We start from the raw sequence: 22,500 nt of genomic DNA, 5'->3' as shown, positions 1-22,500 counted from the left end.
GGGCTGTAGATTTTAGGAAATGTAATATTTTTTTTTATCTAAAGAGACATATATATATATATATATATATATATATATATATATATATATATATATATATATATATATATATATATATATATATATATATATATATATATATATATATATATATATATATATATATATATATATATATATATATATATATATATATATATATATATATATATATATATATATATATATATATATATATATATATATATGAACATTCACATTAGGAAGCTATGAATTTAAATTTCATCATGGATTTCCTGCTCTTCTGACACAACTCCACCAATAAAATGTTTATGTTTTAAGCATAACATCAAGGAGGGGCCCATTCAATAACTGCAAGGAAGTTACTTAGAGATGCCTTAATTGAGGCATAATAATATTTATCAGAGCACTTACAAAATCAATGTCTAATGTACTTAAAAGCACTTATGTATTATGGCCAAAATTCTAAATTGTGTTGCAGGGTTTATACAACTGTTAGCATATGCTGACCATTGAATATTTCTAGCATTATTATATCCAGAGAAATACATGCTTGTGAGCACTTAAATCAAAAGCATTGAGAAAATATTAAAACACCCAACGAAATGTAAATAATGGAAGGCCTTGGACTACATCAAACTAGGAGCATAATGATTTACAACCTGTTAACTTGTTATTTTCAAGTTCACTATTGATGAGTGTACCAATGCTAAAGTAGTTCCCATAGTGTGAACATTAATAATTTCCATTCAAGGCTCATTACTGTTGAGCATTTCAACACTGAGTAGATAATGTACACATAATCTATTTGAAACATAGGCAAGACACCTTGCCCTTACTAGATCTACTTATATCATAATGTCCTAATGCTATGATGCAAGTAGCTATTAAATTTTCAGTTGCATGTATACAATGTACATTTAAGCAACCTGGTAAATAAAAGTCCAGGCATGAAATTCTCCTTGTGATGAAGAAGACAGTACCCAACTTTGTTAGTCAATAATTATCATGTATATTATTTTGCATTTAACAAATAACAAGTATTAAAAGTGCAATCCAGTGTTGCTTTAGGAAATAACAGCAAATGTAATGAACTAAAATCCATTATTATTTTTACTTTGATCAGGATTTTATCAGTATTTTACAGGCCCACCAAAATTATTGTTTCAATTTAACATGAAGCCCTTAGGTGAGCAAAGTCTTCCTCACAAAGGACTTGGAGCTAATATGTGACATTTCATGATAAAAAATATCAACTTTGTTAATATGACCTCACTCCAATTTATTGGCTTGTGGGGTTTTAATATAATGTAGCAGCATATGGTAGAGTGCATAACAGGACTGTGAAAGTTCCATTAGCTGAACATGACACTTAAGTTATGACACAAATATGGGCCCCTCACTGAAACACAGACATGTTGCAAGATAATGTAACAAAGTTGTTCCCATTAAAATGGGAATATAAATTCTAAGGAAATTAGATAATATAGTTTCCATTAAATGAAATTCCGTCATTAAAAATTACAGTAGCAATCAGTAAAGCTCAATGGGTATTATCCGAGACAATATATTAGCCTTGGTTAATATAATTTCAAATGTCAATGATATAGCAACTTTTTTCCTTTAAAAAGTTGCTTGCAAAACTTCTCCTTAAAACAATCTGATGGCTGACATATGTATATGAAACATGAGCAAGCTGATATATTTAACATCTAATCAATGTCCAATATTATAGCTTTATAGCAACAAGGTGCTACTAACAGCAGTCCTCACTAAAACTCACCAATTACGATTGTTAACCTGCAAGTCACTCAGTGATACAGCATTATATAAGGGCATCAAGTAGCATGGGCCATATAAAAACTTTACATGTTAATACATGGAACAACAATTCTGGGTTTTATATAAAAGCCATGGCATAATGACCCTATCCTCATATCATGTGAGAGGGATAATTTTTTTTTTTTTGGTTGCAAGGGGAACACCCATAAACACCGAGTTAAATGGTGCATTAAAAGGATGGTTCAACCTTTTAGGCATCATATGAAAAATAGGCTAGTTGTATCATTCTGGTACTTGAGAAAGCTTGGTTCATTATGGAAAATGAAAAACCTAAATTCAAAATTGCTAAAGTAAAAACTGCATTCAGGTAAGATGAAACGTAAAAAAAAAAAAAGTTTTCTAGTGCCAAAATTCAACATATCAAAGAAAGCCATGAATGCTAAAGTATTTAACCCAAGACTGATCCTATGTGCTAGAGAAAGCCATGAATGCTAAAGTATTTAACCCAAGACTGATCCTATGTGCTAGACACATACACCTTATCTGCCATCTCTTTGCAGTCCTGGGTGGTGGCTTCAACATATATAAGAACAAGAATATTATCAAAAGCATCAAGTACATCAAATTATTAAAGTACCATTTAAATTTCCTTTATCCCATGATCTGGTAAGTTTCCAGAGATTGGTGCATTCTCATTAACAACTTTATGAACCATAACTAAATTGTGCATTGCATATATGCAAATACAAAATTTGAAAACCCTTGCTACTGTCATATTCTCTTCAAAAAATTGAACCATCTAAATTCTGCATTCTTCAAAAATTCTTCTATTCTTACATTGGGTTATGTAAAACTGACATAATCCAGCAATAGTAAAATGAGTGGATTTCATTAGTTTTGTCAAAATTCTTTGTCAGGCTTTCTATGCATGCAATCATAGCCATGCTGTCTGTGGTAGTGGTTGTCACCTTCCTGAAACGCAACCACAAACTTGCCAACTTCCAACAAGTCTCATTCTTTAAATGTCTCCATCACCATTTTAACAATATAACAGTCATATAAAAATAAAAATTCATCTTCATATATACTTCGTGTCTAACAGCAGCGGAGGGGGTAGCTGGCACCTTCTCATGGCATGCACTCAAGTGTCTGCAGCTGCCCACCTTGTACTTTCTGGGAGTACAATTATGATGAGATCAGGGACTATGACCTTCAGAACACTTCCAGTTGAGGCCAAAATTATACTCTAAAAATGTTGCAGGCCTGAATAATCTATCCTAAAGGTTCACAGTCACCGATAACATCTGTATGTAGAGCTTCTAACATCACAGACAGTCTGACAGGTGTAAAAATTTGTCGCATACTGGGGATCATGAAGCTAAGCTCCATAATGAAAAGGTGTTTACATATTTAGCTCATAATAATGGGAATACAGCCTTTATGGTCTTGATTACTATGTCATGGAAGCAGATAACTGAATCATGTAATTTTCATTCAAATAAATGTGAATGTGTGGAAGACTGCATATATCTTTACAACGGAAATCTGCATTATTAGTTTCATGGAATTTATGTGAATTGGTGACTTTTATTTGTGAAAACACATTATCACTAGTACCTTCATTCAAATCTGAAGATTCTCTGATAAGTAACATAATACAATAATAACTACAGTAAAATCCTTGTCACTAATTATATTAAAACATTTTAAAGAATTTTGTCTCATTTTCATATGACTTTTTACTCTCTACCTACCTCCATGACAACATAATAAGCTCATACAGCTAGAAATTGCGCTGATATATTTCTTATAGAAATGGTGGTAACGTTATGTTTTATCAAGTATGGGGTAAATGAATGATGTTTATGTAGAATTAATTACTGGCAGTGGCAAAGTGACTGCCTAAGTGGCAGTTAAACATAATTGATTGTTGACAATTGGGATGGTAATTTCTGGCCATGGGTTCAAAAGAGCTAAATATTTAGAATGCCCTTGTTGTACTGTATCTTTTGCTATCTTTTTATATTTAATCACATTACACAGTGAAAGATTTGCTAATCCTATCAGGTATCAACACCATAAAGACATCTATGCTAGAAGTCATGTAGGGATTCTAGCTGCTCAAGCTATTGTCCAAACTATTCACCCATAGCCAAAAATTATCAACCTCCCTTGTTTACAATCCAACTATGTCTACTCCAGGATGGACACATTAACACCGGAGTCTGGACTCTTGAGGCCACTGGAGGAGTGACTCTGTGAAGTGTGGGGTGGATATGGGCTGAGACCTTCTCCATCATGGTTCACTTGGCCATTATTATACCCTCCACCAGGCACCACCACCAACTCCTTCATGCCCACAGCTCGGCTGGAAGAGAAGGAAAAAAAGACATGTGACAGACTGATAATTTGTAGTTCAAGTAACAAATAGGTTGTTTTAAAAGAGTTTAATAGTTTTAGTCATCTATTAACATTCTGACACTTCAGTTTTTAAATATAACAGAAATTCACTACATGAACACTTATCTGGTAACTTTGTCATACACAACTGTTTGTGGCTATGCACACTGTCATGACTAATTATCTTTTTATTCTATTCTGGGACACTGCACAGCAATGCAATACATGATCAGCATGTGCTTGTTGCTGCTCAATGTTAATTTATACCTGAAGCCCCATGTATTATTGGCTATAATTTCCCATAAAATCTGTGATTTCTATTGGCAGTTTGTGTACTTCCTTGAAAAAAATACTTCATCCACAAGTGTTGTTCTTCATTAGTTAAAATTAAAGTTATGTACTAATAACATGGAGGTGATTTGATATATACATTGATATTTGAAATATGGCTGGTTGACATCACAACTCTCACTACTTTGATGCCAGAATTTTTGTAAGTATTTAAAATTTACCAGATAAGTTTGGAAATTTTCAGTGGTACATCTCAAGGAATTTGATCTAGAATTTTAAAAATTTTACAACTGTAATGACAGCACTAAAACACATGGGTGAGGGCAACACATTATGTGACTGGCATGTTGGGCTTAAACATTATAACAAAGTCACTATTTAGCAAAAAAACAGATCAGCTGGGTGTGACTATGTGTGACTATATTTGGTCTTGGGCTTGTGCCTAGAACAACAGCTGATCCTTAATGGTTTGCTAGACAGTATAACATCATTAATGCAATAATTATACTGTCCCAGCAGCTATCCCGAGGTTGCCTGGACTTCCATCAGATTCATCATGAACAAAGTCAAACAGGCATATCCTAAAGATATCCCACAAGGGCTAAGGAGAACTGATACCCAATAAGGAATACTGTATAGATACCCAGCTTGACTTTTAGTTGCATAACTGGTGAACTACTCTAGCACAACAGTAAATCTGGAGGAGTTCAAGTTTGGTACTATTTACTATATACAGAGCACACATCACAAGGAACCTTTCATATTGAAGAGCATGAAAAAAGTCAACCAAAATAATCTAGTGCCCTACAGCTTGCAGTTCAAGTAAAGTCTGAAATGGCTGGAGGTAACAAATGAATGACACAGAGACAAATGCAAAGACAAACTTACCATTATGGGAACATATTCAGCTTTGAAGAGGACGAGAAACTACAAACGACTTTGAGGTTATAACACCATGAAAAGTAAATTAATACAATCTAGCCTATTTCACTGGGAGGGCCCACCTGTTGCCTGGTATCTCGATGGTAACCCCACGTCCCTTACTTGTGCGCACCTCACGCTTCTTTATAGTCCGTCTCTTGGCCTGATATGAAATAACAACATATAAATATATTAAATCATCAAGAAGAAAACATTCTATTCACAAATACTGAGAGAAGATCTATAGGCACTCATTCTTATGGTTCAGTGCCTATAATTTTTTTCTTAATTGAATGCAATCATAGCCTAATTTTTTTTCATAAACTTTAAAGACTGGTTTGTCAAGCATCAAAGATATGGTCTGAGCTTTGATATTTAAGTATATATGAAGGGAAGTTAGTATAAGCAAAGAATGTGCAATGTTTGGCAGAAAAAAGTAAAAGGAAGACAATGAGTATTTGGAGAATGAGATGCATCAAGAGAATAAAAGACTGTGTGATAAGAAAGTAATCTGGTAAAAAGAGACTGATTGGATGATAACGAAAGAATATGAGAGAGAGAGAGAGAGAGAGAGAGAGAGAGAGAGAGAGAGAGAGAGAGAGAGAGAGAGAGAGAGAGAGAGAGAGAGAGAGAGAGAGAGAGAGAGAGAGAGAGAGAGAGAGAGAGAGAGAGAGAGAGAGAGAGAGAGAGAGAGAGAGTGCTTGTATTACAATTTAGAGTTGAAAATTTGATAATGTTTCAAAGCTACTCACCAAAACAGTGGGTCGTCCTCGTGTTCCCCGAGACACTCTGTTGTTGGAACTAGTCCCTCCAGAATCTCTGTTACCATAACCACTGTACTGCTGATTTGTTGGGTAAAATAAATTCCTATTAGTATATACATTATTGGTGAGACCCCCATTTTTTGCCAATGTCAGTCCCTTTACTATATTCCTTCTCATGATTACGTCCAGAGTATATCATCTTCAGTAAATGTCAGGCATCAAATGCATAGGAAGAGGAGGTATCCACTGTAAGTACTAAAGATTTATAAAGAGGATTTTAAGATACAAAGAATTCAATCTGAGATTGTTATACTGACTTATATATAACCTTGCAGTAGTATTCAGTGAACTGAAGTCAGCTCTGGATCAATCACTAACTGAACAGTTACCAGCAATAACTGCTAAACTGCTAACTGAAAATTTAACTTGTAATATTAAATTGTTAAACCTATGAAGAAAATTTTGTGGAAGCTACTGATAACAGCTTTTATAGTATGAATTTAACTTTATCCTTTTGGCTTTAAGAACTTAAAAATAATGAAATTTTAATACACTGGAGCCTATACACACAGCTTTCCAGAAAAGTTATAGCATGCCAAAATCAGATTTTCATAAAGTTTTAAATATGTAATAGAAAATGAAGAAATGTAATTAAACATAAGTTTACATTCAGCATATTTTATTTCCACTGGCTCCAATTGCCTGAGATGCTGTTAGGCAGGGAATGATCCAGCTGAGGTTATCAGTTACAGATAAACAAGAGGGCCAATCAATTTCAAGTTTCATCAGCCTGCTAAACTTGTATACTAAAAGAGTCACTGCAATATTCAGCCATCTCATCCCTCCACTGAGAGGCTTAGATTGCTATTTCTAAGCAACATATGGATGCACATGTCCTGTTTCTAAAGAATAGAAGAGAGAGTAGTTCAGCCAATTTGAGAGCTGCAGATGACACAAACTTCTCAGTTCACCCAATCATACCATGGGCACTAAGGACACTAAAGTCACTTCATCAAAGACTGAGACATATGCCCTCATCTCACACCAACATTACATACTTAAGTCTTTTCATAATCATGAGTGGATTTAAGATATACTAGAGGAGTTCTAGTCTAGAAAGTATCATTGAAGAACCTAAGATAATAATATATGTAGTGTGAAATATCTACTACAAGAACAGTAACTGCTGGAAGTTGCAGGACCAGATGCCCTCTAATCCCCTAGATAAGGATCTGTAATAAATGTGCTCATCCCTCACCATATTGTAACATGTGGGTGATTATCATACACTGGTAAGTCACTTAGACATCAGGTTATAGCTTCTCACTGATTTCAGGCACCTTCCCTGCTGTTGGAGTCGGGGTTAGTTCAGGGTCCCTCCTACCCACACCCCCTCCACATCCAATAAATTACATGTCTTCATATTTAGCCTGCCACTTATTTCAACTTTCAAGGTGGTTGGAAAGATGATGATTTAAGAGGAAAAGACATAAATTCTTGCCTTACATTAGGCATGCATTGGCTGAAAGGAAATACTGGAGCATATGAATCTGTGTAAAAGCAGGGATTACTGCATGAGTTTAGGTAAAAAATGGCACAGGTAAAAATGTCACGGTAAAAATGGCACGTGTAAAAATGGCACGGGTAAAAATGGCACAAGGGAAAAAGTAGGAAAAAATGGCACAATTAAAAAAATTTATTGATATACATTAAAACGTAAAGGTCATATAGAAACATTGTTCAGGCATGATATGAAAGCTTAAAATCTTATGTTGTGACCAAGTCCACATAACATTTGATCAAGGGTTTTCCTTCCTTCTGTGTAATCTTTGCATAAATTCTTCAGTCATTGTTGTAGATCAACATACTCGTATACCCTTTTTGTTTTCTTTTTGGGTGGTTCACCAACTGAGTCCCTTGCAATAACTGCACTCACAGCTGCCTCTTCCTGTTGAAGCACTCGTATAAGTTTCCAGATAGATGGGTGCTGGTAGCCAACAAGATGGTAGAATTTGTTGTTCCAGCCTTCACACAGGTTGTTGGTCCTGGGACAGTCATTCATGGTAGCGTTGTGTACGTTCCAAAGTTCAGGAGGAAATCTTGCTGGAATGCGCCGAAGGTTAACTGCTGGAATTTCTGGCTGCTGGTTGCGTCTTCTCTGAACATATGTACCAGAAACATAGGTTTGGTCAAAGTACTCCAAGAGGGTAGCTGCATCTTCAGTACATCTATCCTTCAGTAGCTGCATTCCCGCTGGAACATCTTCAACTGGTATAAATGCCAGTGAGTCAATCTGTCCACAGAATTGACGAAAGTCCTCACTCTCTTTGTAGTGGTTGGTCAGGCCAAGGTCCTGTATTTTCCGCCAGGTACTTTGAGTTAGGTGGTAGAAGCAACCTTGTGTGTGTGTTTCCGGCCCAAAAACATTACTGATGGCTTGGATGACCGCCTGCTCGAAGTCAACAATTATGGTTGTTGGGTCTGGGTAGAGTTCAATCTCATGACAGTGATCCATCACTGCTTGTAGCAGTATTTCATATGTATCTTGTGTTTTGCTCTGCAGACAAGCAAAAGTAGTAGACACTGCAGTATTGCCGATTGGAACTCTTATCACATAAAGCTGTAGAAAACCTTGTGGAGCCATTGCATAATTGCCGTCCATCAGCCATGTATCAGCAGAAGCAAATAGACGCAGTGATTCATCAGAACCGAAAGCAATGATACAGTTCTCAGTGTCTGGGCCATTGTCGAAAAACAGGAATGGCTTTGGCTCTGGAGCTGCAGTAGTTGTCCATACCCCAGTAAGTTTCAGATTCTTAAGGCTTTCTGGTACTGGTTGATAGAGTTTTGATCTTTGGTTACGTAAAGTTCTCTTTATGATGTCTTCACTTGGTAGTACGGCCTTTGTTTCAGCTGATAAGTCATGCAGGTTATTGCTGTATATTTGACTAGGTTTATCTTCTGTTTCGGCTGCTTTTCTCTTCATGTTGGTGATACATTTTGTGGCTGAGATGGCAGCATAATCAGGAGCGTGGTTGTGTTCATTTGCTGGCACAGGATCAGTCATATTAAGGCTAGTGGTCATAGTGCCTTTACAAAAAGATGTTCTTTTAACACATCTCCATCTGATAGTAGTTGATCTTGTAATCTGTTTTGTATACATGTACCCTTGGAAGCAGATCTTCTCTTTTCCTTTATTGCTCTGTATAATTTCCATGGTGGGAAATTTGGTAGAGCCACTGAGATCTGAGATGTGTACTTGACTACTGCTACAACTTGTCTGTGGCTGTGTAGTGAGAAATGCAGAAAGTAAACAATGAGCTTGCTTCGAGACAAATTCATGAAACACTCATTCAAAACTCACTCGAGAATTTAAGAAACTCTAGAAACATATTTTCTCAACATTTAAACTTCAATATATATTTGTGCCATTTTTTCCTACTTCTTCCCTTGTGCCAATTTTACCCGTGCCATTTTTACCTGTGCCATTTTTACCGTGCCATTTTTACCTGTGCCATTTTTACCTGTGCCATTTTTACCGTTCCCCTACTGCATTACTCATGACAGCACATACTTTCCAAATTCCTCCTTGAGTCCCTTGTTTGAGATCACTGCCTATGATTCAGGTATTCCTGATGACCTCATGTCTTACAAGCTTGTCTGTAGCAGGTGTGGTCTTTCTTAGGCATCCAGAAATCAGAACAAGAGGTGAAATGTGATTGAACAGCAGAGCACATGCTGTCAGGAGTAGCACAAAAATCCATGTTTTAAACAGATTCATATATTCCAATATTTCCTTCCAGCCAATGTATGCTTGATGTAGGGGGAGAATTTGTCTCTTTTCCTTTTGAATCTTTTCAATCATCCTGAAAGTAAGAAGTAGCAGGCATGTGATTTACTGGAGGTGGAGGGGAGGTGGGGGGGTAGGAGAGACCCTGGACTAACAATCCCCACACTTCAACAAGTGGAAGGTGCCTGACCTTGAAATTAGTGATGCCTACAAAACTTCCCAGTGTATGGTAATCACCCACACATTATGATATGGTGATGGATGCATGCATTTATTACAGATCCTTAACAAGTTGGACTAGTGGGCATCTGGTCTTACATGGTTAACAGACAAACTTATCAGAAGCAAATCAGTTAGCAAACTGTTTTCAAAATTAGTGAGAATGCTAATTTGCTAAAAGTTGGTTTTGCTAATTATCAATTAAAGATCAATGGAACAATGTCTACCATAACTGAATCCCATAAATTACAAAATTTTTTTCTAGACTTGTACATGTTTGTCAATAAAAATTTGTGTTAGTTAAGTTTCATGAAGACTTACTGGATGTCTGATTCCTCTGCTTCTATTGTCATTACCATTAGAACCATAGTTGGGTCCCCAGGAGCCCACCACTACACCAGCCACCTGCAGCTGGCCTCCACGTGAAAACATTCTTCCTGCTCCACCTGAAATTTGTTTTTCTGTATAGTCTTAATATAAATTTTCTTAGTGTCTCACATTCATTTGCTTAAACATCTTCACATTATGACCATGTTTCTGATACAATATTCAAGATATAAGGTATTCTTTTTAAAGATGACCATTTCTAAGATACACTACTCACTGCAAACCATTCACTTTACCCCCACAGTAACTCTCTTGATCAACACTCGTACAACTTACCCACAACAGGCAAAAGTTTATTATTCTGATCACTTAATCTTTATACAAAGAAACCATACATGCAGATTATTTATCCATCTACATTCCAAGCAAAAGTTTCAATGAAAGGAGAATAGACAAGGTAAGGTGCTTCACACCAGACACACACACAAACACACACACACACACACACATATTACCAAAGACTAAATCAGAATTATCTTAGAGTCTAAACTTCAAAAAGAGCTGGGTATCTATAGGCTATACTTTAACTGATAATATGTTATATAAAATATGACTAACAAAATACCAAGAAAACTACTTGCTTACTAAGTAAACTTGTCTTAAAATTTCACATAACAAGATTTTCTAAAACAAGCAGAAAAATAAATAAACTAGTTGAAGAAACAAGTAAAACAACATCACTACAAGCAACAATAAAAGTCCAAATTGTGTATGATATTGATGAATGAAGATGAAGACCAAAGTTGACCAAATAAGAAAAGATACTGCTTAATGTTATGAAAAAAGTGAATTGGCATATCAAAAGAGAGAGAGAGAGAGAGAGAGAGAGAGAGAGAGAGAGAGAGAGAGAGAGAGAGAGAGAGAGAGAGAGAGAGAGAGAGAGAGAGAGAGAGAGAGAGAGAGAGAGAGAGAGAGAGAGAGAGAGAGAGAGAGAGAGAGAGAGAACCAAAGAATGATTATCAGAAAGAAAGGATGAAGTCATACTGCAAAGGAGGAGAAAGCATGAATCTGAATAAAAAACACTGACTTCCTAAAACAATGTCAGGGATTATGTGGCACTGACCTGGATAAAAGTACACAAAATTTTGGAGGCTCCATTATATAACTTACCTGGGTGAGAGCCAGTCCTCCCTGGGATTCCTCGTCCTCTGCCTCTACCACTATAATGGTTAAACCCTGGATAGTGTGGAGGTGGTGGTGGGGGACCAACCTTGTGTGTGCTCACCCCAGGAAGTGGAGGGGCAGGTTGGTGAGCAAACTCAACCCTCAGTCCCTCCAAGATGGCCTGTCTACATCTTTCAACTTTGGCAACCAAATCAATTTCTCCATCACATACCTAAAATACAAAACCCCTTTAAAGAGATGCTAGCAATAATGTTCTTCAAAAGACACTGAAAATATACACAAAATAAAAAAAAGTAAAAATTTGGTGAATAAAATTTACCTCTACAAGAGATCTGGCACAATTAGCTCTTATCAACTTTGCATGGAAGAGCTTTCCATCAAAGAAGAGCCATGGACAGCACATGAGCCATGGAACTGGAGCACCACAAGCATCATTAGCAAACAAGGCCGTCTCTACACCCATCATGAAGAGTGCTGCCAGTTGAGACCCTCTAGATGTCACCAAAGGAAGCTGAAAATTACAAAAATATGCAACAGTGCACTGTTCAACTTAGCTTTTAGGATGTCAAGATATGAAATGGAATATGAATGTGGTATTTCCTCCTGCTTCCATTATGTGGAGAAATGTAAAATAATATGCAGGAAGAGTAAGATGAATCAATAACAACTAAATCAGTATCAAATGATGTACAAATTCTTAATCTCTTCCAAAATTTTGTCTCTACACAAGGTTGATGTCTAGCCTAAAAGAAAACTGGGAAATATTTCTCTCTCCAGTTTTACAGCTTCATATGTATTCCTCCATTTTTCATAACTTTCTGAATAATCACTTAAGGTGACACCTGTGAGCCACGGCATACATACCTGCAAATCCTGCAAATAATGTGCATTTGTGAGATCAGATGAGAAGGCTGTCAGTAGAAAAGCATCTAATTCTTGCTTTCTTAACACAGGGCCATTTGGAGTGCTCATTATATATCTGTGAGGTGAATTAATTCATCATAACATATCTAAGAGAAATGACATTTAGTTAAGGAATTCTCATAGCTTCATCTGCAATAACTAAAACACCATAATTCCAAGATCTAAAAACAAAAGATAATTCATTATAAGACATAAATAATCCATTGGAGTATGATGTAATGATTGGAATGAAATACAGTGTGGAAGTACACTTACCTAAGGACTGTTGCCATGATGAGAAGATGCTGGGGCACATGAGAGGTGTGAAGCATCAAAGGTGTGTCAGACCTCATGCAGCTCAAGAATGCCCTCAGCCGGCGCTTCTTGTCATCCACAACAGACCTACAATGAAATGATGACCTCAATGAATCTGTATTGAGACAGAGTAGCTTCTTCTTTATCTATTTATCTATCTATCTATATACTTGGCAGGCAATCCCACATGCAGTGGCCCAGACAAGGCACTATACATTCACACACCCACATCATTCACACTCTTATTCCTGTCAGCCCTCTGATGGAGAGGGAATGTCTCATTGCCCACTGTACTACATCTCAGGAGGCCTGGCTCCTGGGTAACAGTATGAAATTGTTTTCTCTAAACAGAGTGTACTTTGCATAAAAGAGAAATACCATAATCATGTGATAAATGAGAATTCTTTTCATAATAACTGCCAATGCTTCATTTCAGATCATAAGAAAGAAGGCATGAAACCTCTACTGGGAGGACCAAAGCAGTAATATCTGGATAATCTGCTCAATGTTTTATTCATACCACATAACACTGCATTCATTCTGTTCTTTTATATACTGTGCTATTTTCTTTCCCCACACTAAAGAATGTATTCATCTTATATAAGCATCCCTTACTTCACTTTCAAACCTGTACATAACTCTAGATTTTTAACTGCATTTAGGTTAACAACAGAAATACTTGTACATAATGAAACTGCTACATTAATAATCTTTGGATAGGCTTCTGGAAAAATCCTTTCAAAAGATAACAAGAACCAAACTTGAAAATACAATGAAGACTTACCCAAACCATAACCTCTGGACGGTTGGCACAGCCCAATTAATGGGGATGGCTTCTACTACGTCAGCAGTGCGGTAAGGATTACTTTTCGTGTACACCCACTCACGAATCTTAACTTCAGGTACTTCAGTAGCCAATCCTTCTATTGAAAACAATAAGAAGAGTGACAATAAGGTAAAACTTATAAACCATTTTAATTCTTAATACAATTACAAAATAAGTGACAAATTGTTACTGATCTAAAGATGTGAGCTGAGATTGCTATTTCAATCTCAAAAATGCAAACCAATACTAATAATTACCATTTTTCTGATCAAGATAATGCTCAAAGCTTATGACTATGACAGTTCAGAATCCTTCTCTGGCCCTTTGTTCATTGTTAGGAACAATAATTTGAATAAATAATCAAATAACCCAAGAGTCAAGACACTGATAGGTATGCTGAAACTGCAAGTTCAGCAAGCACTGAGAATTTTTAGTAATCTAATGTTACATGTGGTGAACTGGCTTGTTGCTGTATAAGTGACTCCCTTCCACTAATGAGATAGTAGGTGCCTGGGATTAAACTACACTCATATATTTCTTGCACTTTTGAGGGGTACAAGTGTATTTGGTGAAGACGGTAACAGAATAACATATTAGAGATGTAAGGCAAGGGGACAGATTTCAAATGGAATGAATGAGATTGTAAAGTGAGAATTCCATACAAATGGGATGTATGTGGAGCAAAGATGAAAGGTTCAAAATACTAAGAGATGAATAGAGAAAAATTATAGATATATAAATTTGACAATCTCTAGAACTTCTCTGAGAAATGTGTCTGCATCATGTCTATCACTGCATTCTAACTATTTTTTCTAGCAAAAAAGAAGGATGAGCAGTGGCAATTCTAGATTATTACAGCCCTATAAGTCTGGAGTGTTACCTCTAACATAAGTATTACCATTAGATCATCTTGAAGCAAAGATAGGTATCTCTGTTCACATTATCATATTTTATAATTTAAATAACCACACAATAAGCAGCTCAAGTTATTCATCAGGCAAGTAATCAATAAGATGAAAAATAATTAATAGGTAAATATGGAGAGAGAGAGAGAGAGAGAGAGAGAGAGAGAGAGAGAGAGAGAGAGAGAGAGAGAGAGAGAGAGAGAGAGAGAGAGAGAGAGAGAGAGAGAGAAATATATATATATATATATATATATATATATATATATATATATATATATATATATATATATATATATATATATATATATATATATATATATATATATATATATATATATATATATATATATATATATATATATATATATATATATTTTTTTTTATTTTTTTATTTTTTTTGGGGGGGTGGGGAACCTGTTTTCATACAAAAATTTTGATTCACAATTACTTTGGTTGCCATACCATAATTTGGTTTTTGAACAAAGTTTCTTGATTTCAAATACTACAAGATGTAGCAAAAGCTGCCATTTATTACTAATTTATAGCTTCTATAAATATTTTCTTCATTTTTATATATTTGCATGAGAGACACAGAGGATAAGACAGTAATTCAATCTTTGAAATAAGTTAAATGTGATCTCGTTGAAGAACCTTGATGTAAACAAACAAGGTTCCGCTCTCAGGAGTAATCCTGAACTTCCTGTGGCTCTCTCTATGACCCACAACGCCATCACTACTGCACAACTGCATTTTCTCAGTAGGTTTTCCCAGCAGTAAGATGTCTAAGTGTTATGATCACCATTTTGGCAGTGAGTGGGTTGCTCCTCTCTGTCACTCTGTAAGGCTCCCCTCACTTGATGGGTGACAAAGAGAATGTCTGCATTGTCTAAAGAATATCTTTTGATGAATATTGTGTCATGAAGTTCATTCAATACATCCTTTCTGGATAAAAAATGTTTAAGCTGGAGATGTTGTAAGAGCAGCCATCTTAGCAGTGGCAGCATTGGTCATTACCCACTAAGAAATGGTGGATGGGTGCCTGAGAACAGATTAATCTGTTTTACACTGATTCCTATGGGAAAAATAGTTTCCATATTTTTGACAAAAAAAAAAAAAAAAAAAAAAAAAAAAAAAAAAAAAAAAAAAAAAAATCCTGCATCCAATATGCAAAGTTAAGACCTCCTGTAGGCCAATCATCTCCCTGATGCTCATGTACCCTTACTCCATGCATCATTATTTTATTGCTGGTATTATTAGTATTATTATTACCAGTATTATTACTTTAAAAATGAATTATTGTAAAAATGAAAGCAATCTAACCTGTGAGGCTGTGACGTATGTTTATATATATCAGCTGATCAGAACCCTGACTTGAAGCCAGCAGCCATTTGATGGTGATCATAACAAAACACACTAACACCCTCACTGTTATAGCAGCAGGAGGAAAAAGATTGAGCTACACAATCTCCTACAAACTACAAGTGGTAGATTATGCCAAGGAGCATGGCAATAGAGCAGCAGCAAGGGCTTTTGGGGCACCACCTATAGAAAAAATTATATGCGTCTGGTGACAACAAGAAGACCAACTGAACAGCGCACGGAAAGATAAGCATAACCTTTGTTGCCCAGTCCCACATTGGCCAGAACGTGAGGTTGACATAAAAACGTGGGTGATAAATGAGAGAAATTCAGTTTCTACCATAATGAAAATTTATGAGGTTGGGAAGTAGCAGAACAAGGAGGAATACAGAACTTTGAAGGAAAAAGAAGGATGGTGTTACAGGTTTATGAAACGGCAGGATTTATCAATGCATACAAAAACATCTATTGCACAGCAAATGCCTGCTGATTATGAAGAAAAAAATATTAGAATTTCATAGATTTTTTATAAATGTACGAAAGAAAACTTGTTTTGAACTGGGCCAAATAGGGAACATGGGCAAAGTTCCACTCACATTTGATGTAATGATGTAATTTGATGTAATTGCTTTCAACAATGCGTGCTTAAATACACTAAAAACTTTTTTTTTCCTGAATCTGATCTGCTGAAATGGGGGTGCATCTTATATGTCCATGCGTCCTATATGCCATCAAATATGGTATCTTACCCTTAGGAATCAGTGTAAAATGGATTAATCTGTTCCCAGACACCAGTCTACCCTGTCTTAGCAGCTTATGACAGATGCTCCCACAGGCAAGATGGCTGCTTCACATCTCAAGCTCACAATTTATTTATATAGAAAGGATGTACTGAATGAATTTAATGACACAGAACTCATCAGAAGATACTGTTTAGACACATCTAGTGAGGGAAACTTTACAGAGGGACACAGAGAGGAGAAACCCACTTTCTGCCAAAATGAAGGTAATCATAATATCTTGGTGCTGGAAAAAGCTACTAGAAAAATGCAGTTGTGTGGTAGTGATGGCATTGTGGGTCACTGGGACAGCCACAAGTGGCTTGGGATTATTCCTGAGTGCCAAAAACTGTTTGTTTACATTGAGGCTTTTCAACAGGATCACATTTACTGACCTTATTTCAAAGATTGAATTACTATCTTACACTGTCTCTCTCCTCCAAATATATAAAAACAAAAACAAAGTAGATATTTATAGAAACTATTAGTAATAAATGGCAGCTTTTGCTATGTCTTTTAATATCTGAAATCAAGTAACTTTGTTCTAGAACCAAATTAAGGTACTTGTACCACAACTGAAACAATAACGAGTTCAAAATTTTGTTCTGAATTGCTTGAAAAAGGAGGTGTTCGATAACCAAGGTTCAACTATATTTATAGACACAATAGGGTACACGACAATGCAGGTTATTATAATGTACAACTGAAATAAAGCACTGAAATTTTAAAACATTAAATCAGAATAATGAACCAAAACTGGCATAACAAACTTGCCACTCATACGAGCACTGGAATTTTTAATAAAAATTTAATTGAAATAGCAAGTTAAAACTTGCAAGACTGACTAACCAGCTGTGGGAGCCACCGCTCACCTATCTGCTGCCTGTCCCTTCCTCTCTTTTTTTTTTCCTTTCCTCTTCCTTTTTTCATTTTGTCTCAAACTTCCCTCCCATCCCCCTTAACTGTCAGAGATAAGGAACTAGGAGTGATACCTCTCTCTCTCTCTCTCTCTCACTCATTTTATGTAATATTCACTTCATCCTTTCACACTCTTGTATACATAATTCCATTTTCCTTCTCAGTCAGTCTCATGCTATTCAGCAATCCTTAGGATTGTTTTTTACCGAGAGAGAGAGAGAGAGAGAGAGAGAGAGAGAGAGAGAGAGAGAGAGAGAGAGAGAGAGAGAGAGAGAGAGAGAGAGAGAGAGAGAGAGAGAGAGAGAGAGAGAGAGAGAGAGAGAGAGAGAGAGAGAGAGAGAGAGAGAGAGAGAGAGACGGCTCTGACTTACAGAGGTTTACTCTATGTATACCTGTGATGCTGACAGTAGGTAAATGTGACCAATACTTGTCAAAGCAACATGAAACTTGGGATGATAATGCATGAAACTTGAGATGGTAAGAATTATGGACTAGGTGTGAAACTCGGGAGGATACTGTATATATTTGCTGTGTCTCAAATGTAATAGTGCAGATGTGCTCATTTTGATGTATTTTTTCAATTCAATTTGAACTGTAGAATTTTTTATATTATTTTCTGATTCCCTGGAACCAATTAATTTTTTCCTATAGGTTCTTCAATTGCCATAACACACATCTACCACATCGAATGCTACATTGGAACGAATAATTTTTGTTGTTGTGTACCCTAGTGTGTGTGTGTGTGTGTGTGTGTGTGTGTGTGTGTGTGTGTGTGTGTGTGTGTGTGTATATATATATATATATATATAAAGGATATATATATATATATATATATATATATATATATATATATATATATATATATATATATATATATATATATATATATATATATATATATATATATATATATCCTTTAAGAAGTGCATTATATATATATATATATATATATATATATATATATATATATATATATATATATATATATATATATATATATATATATATATATATATATATATATATATATATATATATATATATATATGCACTTCTTAAAGGACATACTGTAATTAAAGTTAAGAAAAAAAACTTACTTTGGCCCTCCTCCTTAGCTTTGCGGGCCATAAAAGTATGATGGTGCAGGTTGTACAAAATGGCATATACTGACTGTCGAATGGAACGGTAGAACAAAACAGCATTGGGTAGCTCTCTGTTGTTTTCATCCTCCATGCAGACACCAAATTTTACTTCTCCCTTAAAAATAGAAAGTATTATCATTCACATTATATCATGATACATGTATACTTACATGTAGATTTTTATGGCATGCCAATATAAACACACACACACACACACACACACTTAAAGGGAAGAGGAATGAGAACAGTAGTAAAAGATGTAAAATTGAAATAGAGAAAAGTAGATAGTGGAGTACCACAAGGATCAGTACTGGTACCGATACTTTTCCTTATCTACGTAAATGATATGCCTGAAAGAGTAAATAGTTACATGAGCTTGTTTGCAAACGATGCAAAATTACAAAGACATGTAAGAAACAACAAAGACTGTGAAATTCTACAAGACGAATAAAATCTGGGACTGGAGTGAGAAATGGGAGATGGAATTTAATGTGAAAATGCCATATAATGGATATGGGAAAAAAGTGAAAAGAGACCAAAATGGACATATAAAATGGGAAATGAAGAAATAATAAAAGTACAAGAAGAGAAAGATCTGGGGGTGATAATACAGGATAGTCAAGTTGGAGAATCATGTAGAAAAGATATTCAGATACAAATAGAATAGTGAGAAATATTGGAACAGCATTCCACTACACGGATAAAGATATGATGAGAAAGATAATTACCACTATGATTAGACCAAAGCTGGAGTATGCTGAATCAGTGTGTCTCCCCACAAGAAGAAACTTGTAAAAACACTAGAAAGGATACAAAGGATGGCAACGAAGATGGTTCCAGTACAGGAAGAATTAACACATGAAGACAAGATTAAAGGAAATGAATCTGCTAGCATTGGAACACAGACAAGAAAAGGGAGTTTTAATACTCATAAATAAATTGTGGAATGAAGTGGAAGAAACTGATAATGAGAAACTATTGCTAAAATAAGTAGAAAATAGCAGATACATATGAGGCCACAGCAAAAAACTAAGAAAAGGAAGATGCTTGAGTAACAAAGAAACAGTTTCCCACAGAGAAATATAGAAGTATGGAACAAGCAAAGTGAGGATGTAGTATCAGCAACGAATGTGCACAACTTTAAATAAAAACTGGACAAATGCAGATATGAAGATATGGCCACATGAGCATAGCTCAGGCCCTGTAAATTACAACTAAGTAAATACAACTAGGTAAAAACACACACACTTGGATCAACTAAGAAATGAAAAAGTGTGGTGGAGAACTGGTGTTGGAAGAATTAGCTGATGAAAAGAGCAGGGAGTGTTTTGATGGTTTGACAAGTTAATAGAATGGAGGATCAACTGATGATGATGATGACTGGATGAAGATTTAATGTGAGCGGTGTATGTAAATAAAACAACAAAAAGTAAAGTATTTCAACTACAGAAAAATCAATTAAATTGTCACTGGATAATGGGTGCAATTTAATATTTTGCCACCTCCACGTTTCTTGTCAAAACTGAGCATTGGACTTTAAGACATGATTTTGTTAATGTTACAATGAAGCACTGTCACAATTTGAGAGAAGCAAATTACTGTTATGTGCACCTTGCACAAGGTTGGTGATAATGCACAATATATTATGAAGGAAACATCAGAGTCACAAAGAAGTGTTGTTTGCTGCTTGAATAAGATGTGAGGCAGTTTACACTCAACCTCTCATTTGATGAGGTCTAGTATTCATTTCACTATTAGTAGCCTTGTATGAGGCATAAAATAAGGATGACCTGCTTCTCTGTCATTTGTGCTTAAGCCCCATCATTAAATTAATTAAACCATATCCTACAAACCATCTATGGATTAACTGCCAGAAGTGAAAAAATATGATTATTTGGCCACACATTAACTGAAAATGAGGAGAAACTATCATGTGCAAGACAGTAACAACTTTGTTGATTTCCACCTTAAATTACCATCCTTAACAAGAGTTTATCTAAGAACACTGTATAAATAGATGAAATTAAGTATAACATCACATCACAATTCAAAACTCTTAGTCTGACCTACACCTCATAGCAAATGACAGCAATGTGGCCCACTTTCTGTCAACAGGATTGAGAACCATTGATGATACATACCTGTGTTAGAACTTGATATATCCAAGGACACATCAGCCCTTTTTGATGACGCTCAGAGGCAGTTCGCATAACCTCATGAGGCACCGGGGGCAGAGGGAGAGGGTTGGGATCAATCTGAGGGCCTGCTTCATGGTTTCCTTCAACTGGACTACTGGACTGCTGCAGAGAATAAAAAGGACACTTATTTAATTGACAACAGTAAAATATGGGGGATTGCACTCCAAAACTAAGTCAGGAAAAAGTAAGCAAAGAGTGCACAGTGCTAAAATATAAATAACCATTTATCCATAGTAAAGCTTCTGCAGCCACTTCTTTTTAAGAGAAATTACCCTCACTGTGTAACACATAGTTTTTTTTTTATCCATTTTAGCAAACATAAAAGACAGGAGAGCAGGGCTACTGGCCTTCTTCTCTTGTAGAACTAGACAAACCGACAGAAGGGCAAGACTGACTGCTAGCCTTGGGGTTTTGTTAGGCTGTAATTTCTCAATTTCTTGGTTTATGTATTGTACCCATTTTTTGGTTGGTGAAGAGGGACTGCAAGATGAAAGGAGAAAGACCCAAATCGTCTCTGCCTTGCCAAGGATTTCAACCCATGTTCTCTCAGCTGTAAGGTTTTACATTGGTGGGCCAGTGACATTTGATATATTAATGAAAAAATTCTTGTCAGTGATCAGTTGTACAATTGTACATATGAACATTATACACTTGTGATATGTAGTCTGAGAAATTAATGACAGCAACAATATGAAAAATGATAAGATAACTTATGAAGAATGGAAAAGGAGAATATAAATGAAACTGAAACTGCTATGAGGGTAAAAAGATGCAATAGTGTTTGCAAAGAATTATGAAAAGCTTTATCCACATCATTCAATATAACAAAGTAATATAAAGTTGCATCTCCATTTAATGAAGTCATTTGACTGAACAAAGAACTAAACAGGGTTTGATGAGAAAACAATCAAGATGATTGGTATAAGTATTTTAGAAAACAGTTCAACAGTATAATGATCCTTCTCATGGCAATTTTTCCAATAATGTTAACATTCACATAAACTTAACTAAAGGGTTCTCCACTGTTTGAATAATTTCTGCAAGTAGTTTTATGATACCAACAGAGACTATACTGCATGAGGAGCCTGTGGCCTAAGGGTCTGTGGTTGGATGTGATGATCTTGGTGATACGAGTTTGAGTCCTGCCAGAGGTTAGGTATTTTGTTGAGTGACCAAAGAGTATCCATAGGTTTTGTACTAACCCTAATTTTGATGATGATTTCAAAAGGAGAGATCTGAGAGGCAGCATGAGTCTCTGCAAAGGTGTCACTCAAAAATCCTGCCTGTGCCACCACCATGGATTTGGATAGGCTCTCTAAGCTTCTAAAATCAGAGGGTATTACCATCTAAGCTCCCTTCTCCTGAATACAAGAATAATTACTGTAAAATGTCTACTGGCATTATAAGAGCAAGAACATATATATATATATATATATACATATCAAGTGCCCTGCA

At 35.6% G+C, this 22,500-nt stretch overlaps 1 protein-coding gene across 1 annotated transcript in view; it reads right to left on the bottom strand.

Annotated features, from left to right (window-relative positions):
- Positions 1–217: 217 nt before the first annotated feature.
- The window catches only part of LOC135101071 (constitutive coactivator of PPAR-gamma-like protein 1), an 82,031-nt gene continuing 59,748 nt past the window's right edge, over positions 218–22,500 (bottom strand). The window contains 11 exon segments of the mRNA XM_064004644.1: positions 218–4,171; positions 5,499–5,578; positions 6,168–6,257; positions 10,510–10,634; positions 11,686–11,911; positions 12,020–12,211; positions 12,565–12,679; positions 12,880–13,005; positions 13,703–13,841; positions 18,803–18,962; positions 20,989–21,147. Coding sequence (XP_063860714.1) covers positions 3,997–4,171; positions 5,499–5,578; positions 6,168–6,257; positions 10,510–10,634; positions 11,686–11,911; positions 12,020–12,211; positions 12,565–12,679; positions 12,880–13,005; positions 13,703–13,841; positions 18,803–18,962; positions 20,989–21,147 — 1,587 coding nt within the window. The 3' untranslated portion in view covers positions 218–3,996.

This window comes from Scylla paramamosain, chromosome 6, assembly GCF_035594125.1.
Source record: "Scylla paramamosain isolate STU-SP2022 chromosome 6, ASM3559412v1, whole genome shotgun sequence".
In the NCBI taxonomy this organism is placed as follows: domain Eukaryota; kingdom Metazoa; phylum Arthropoda; class Malacostraca; order Decapoda; family Portunidae; genus Scylla; species Scylla paramamosain.
The sequence above is the reverse complement of the archived record's forward strand: the minus strand, read 5'-3'. Positions and strand labels throughout refer to the sequence as shown.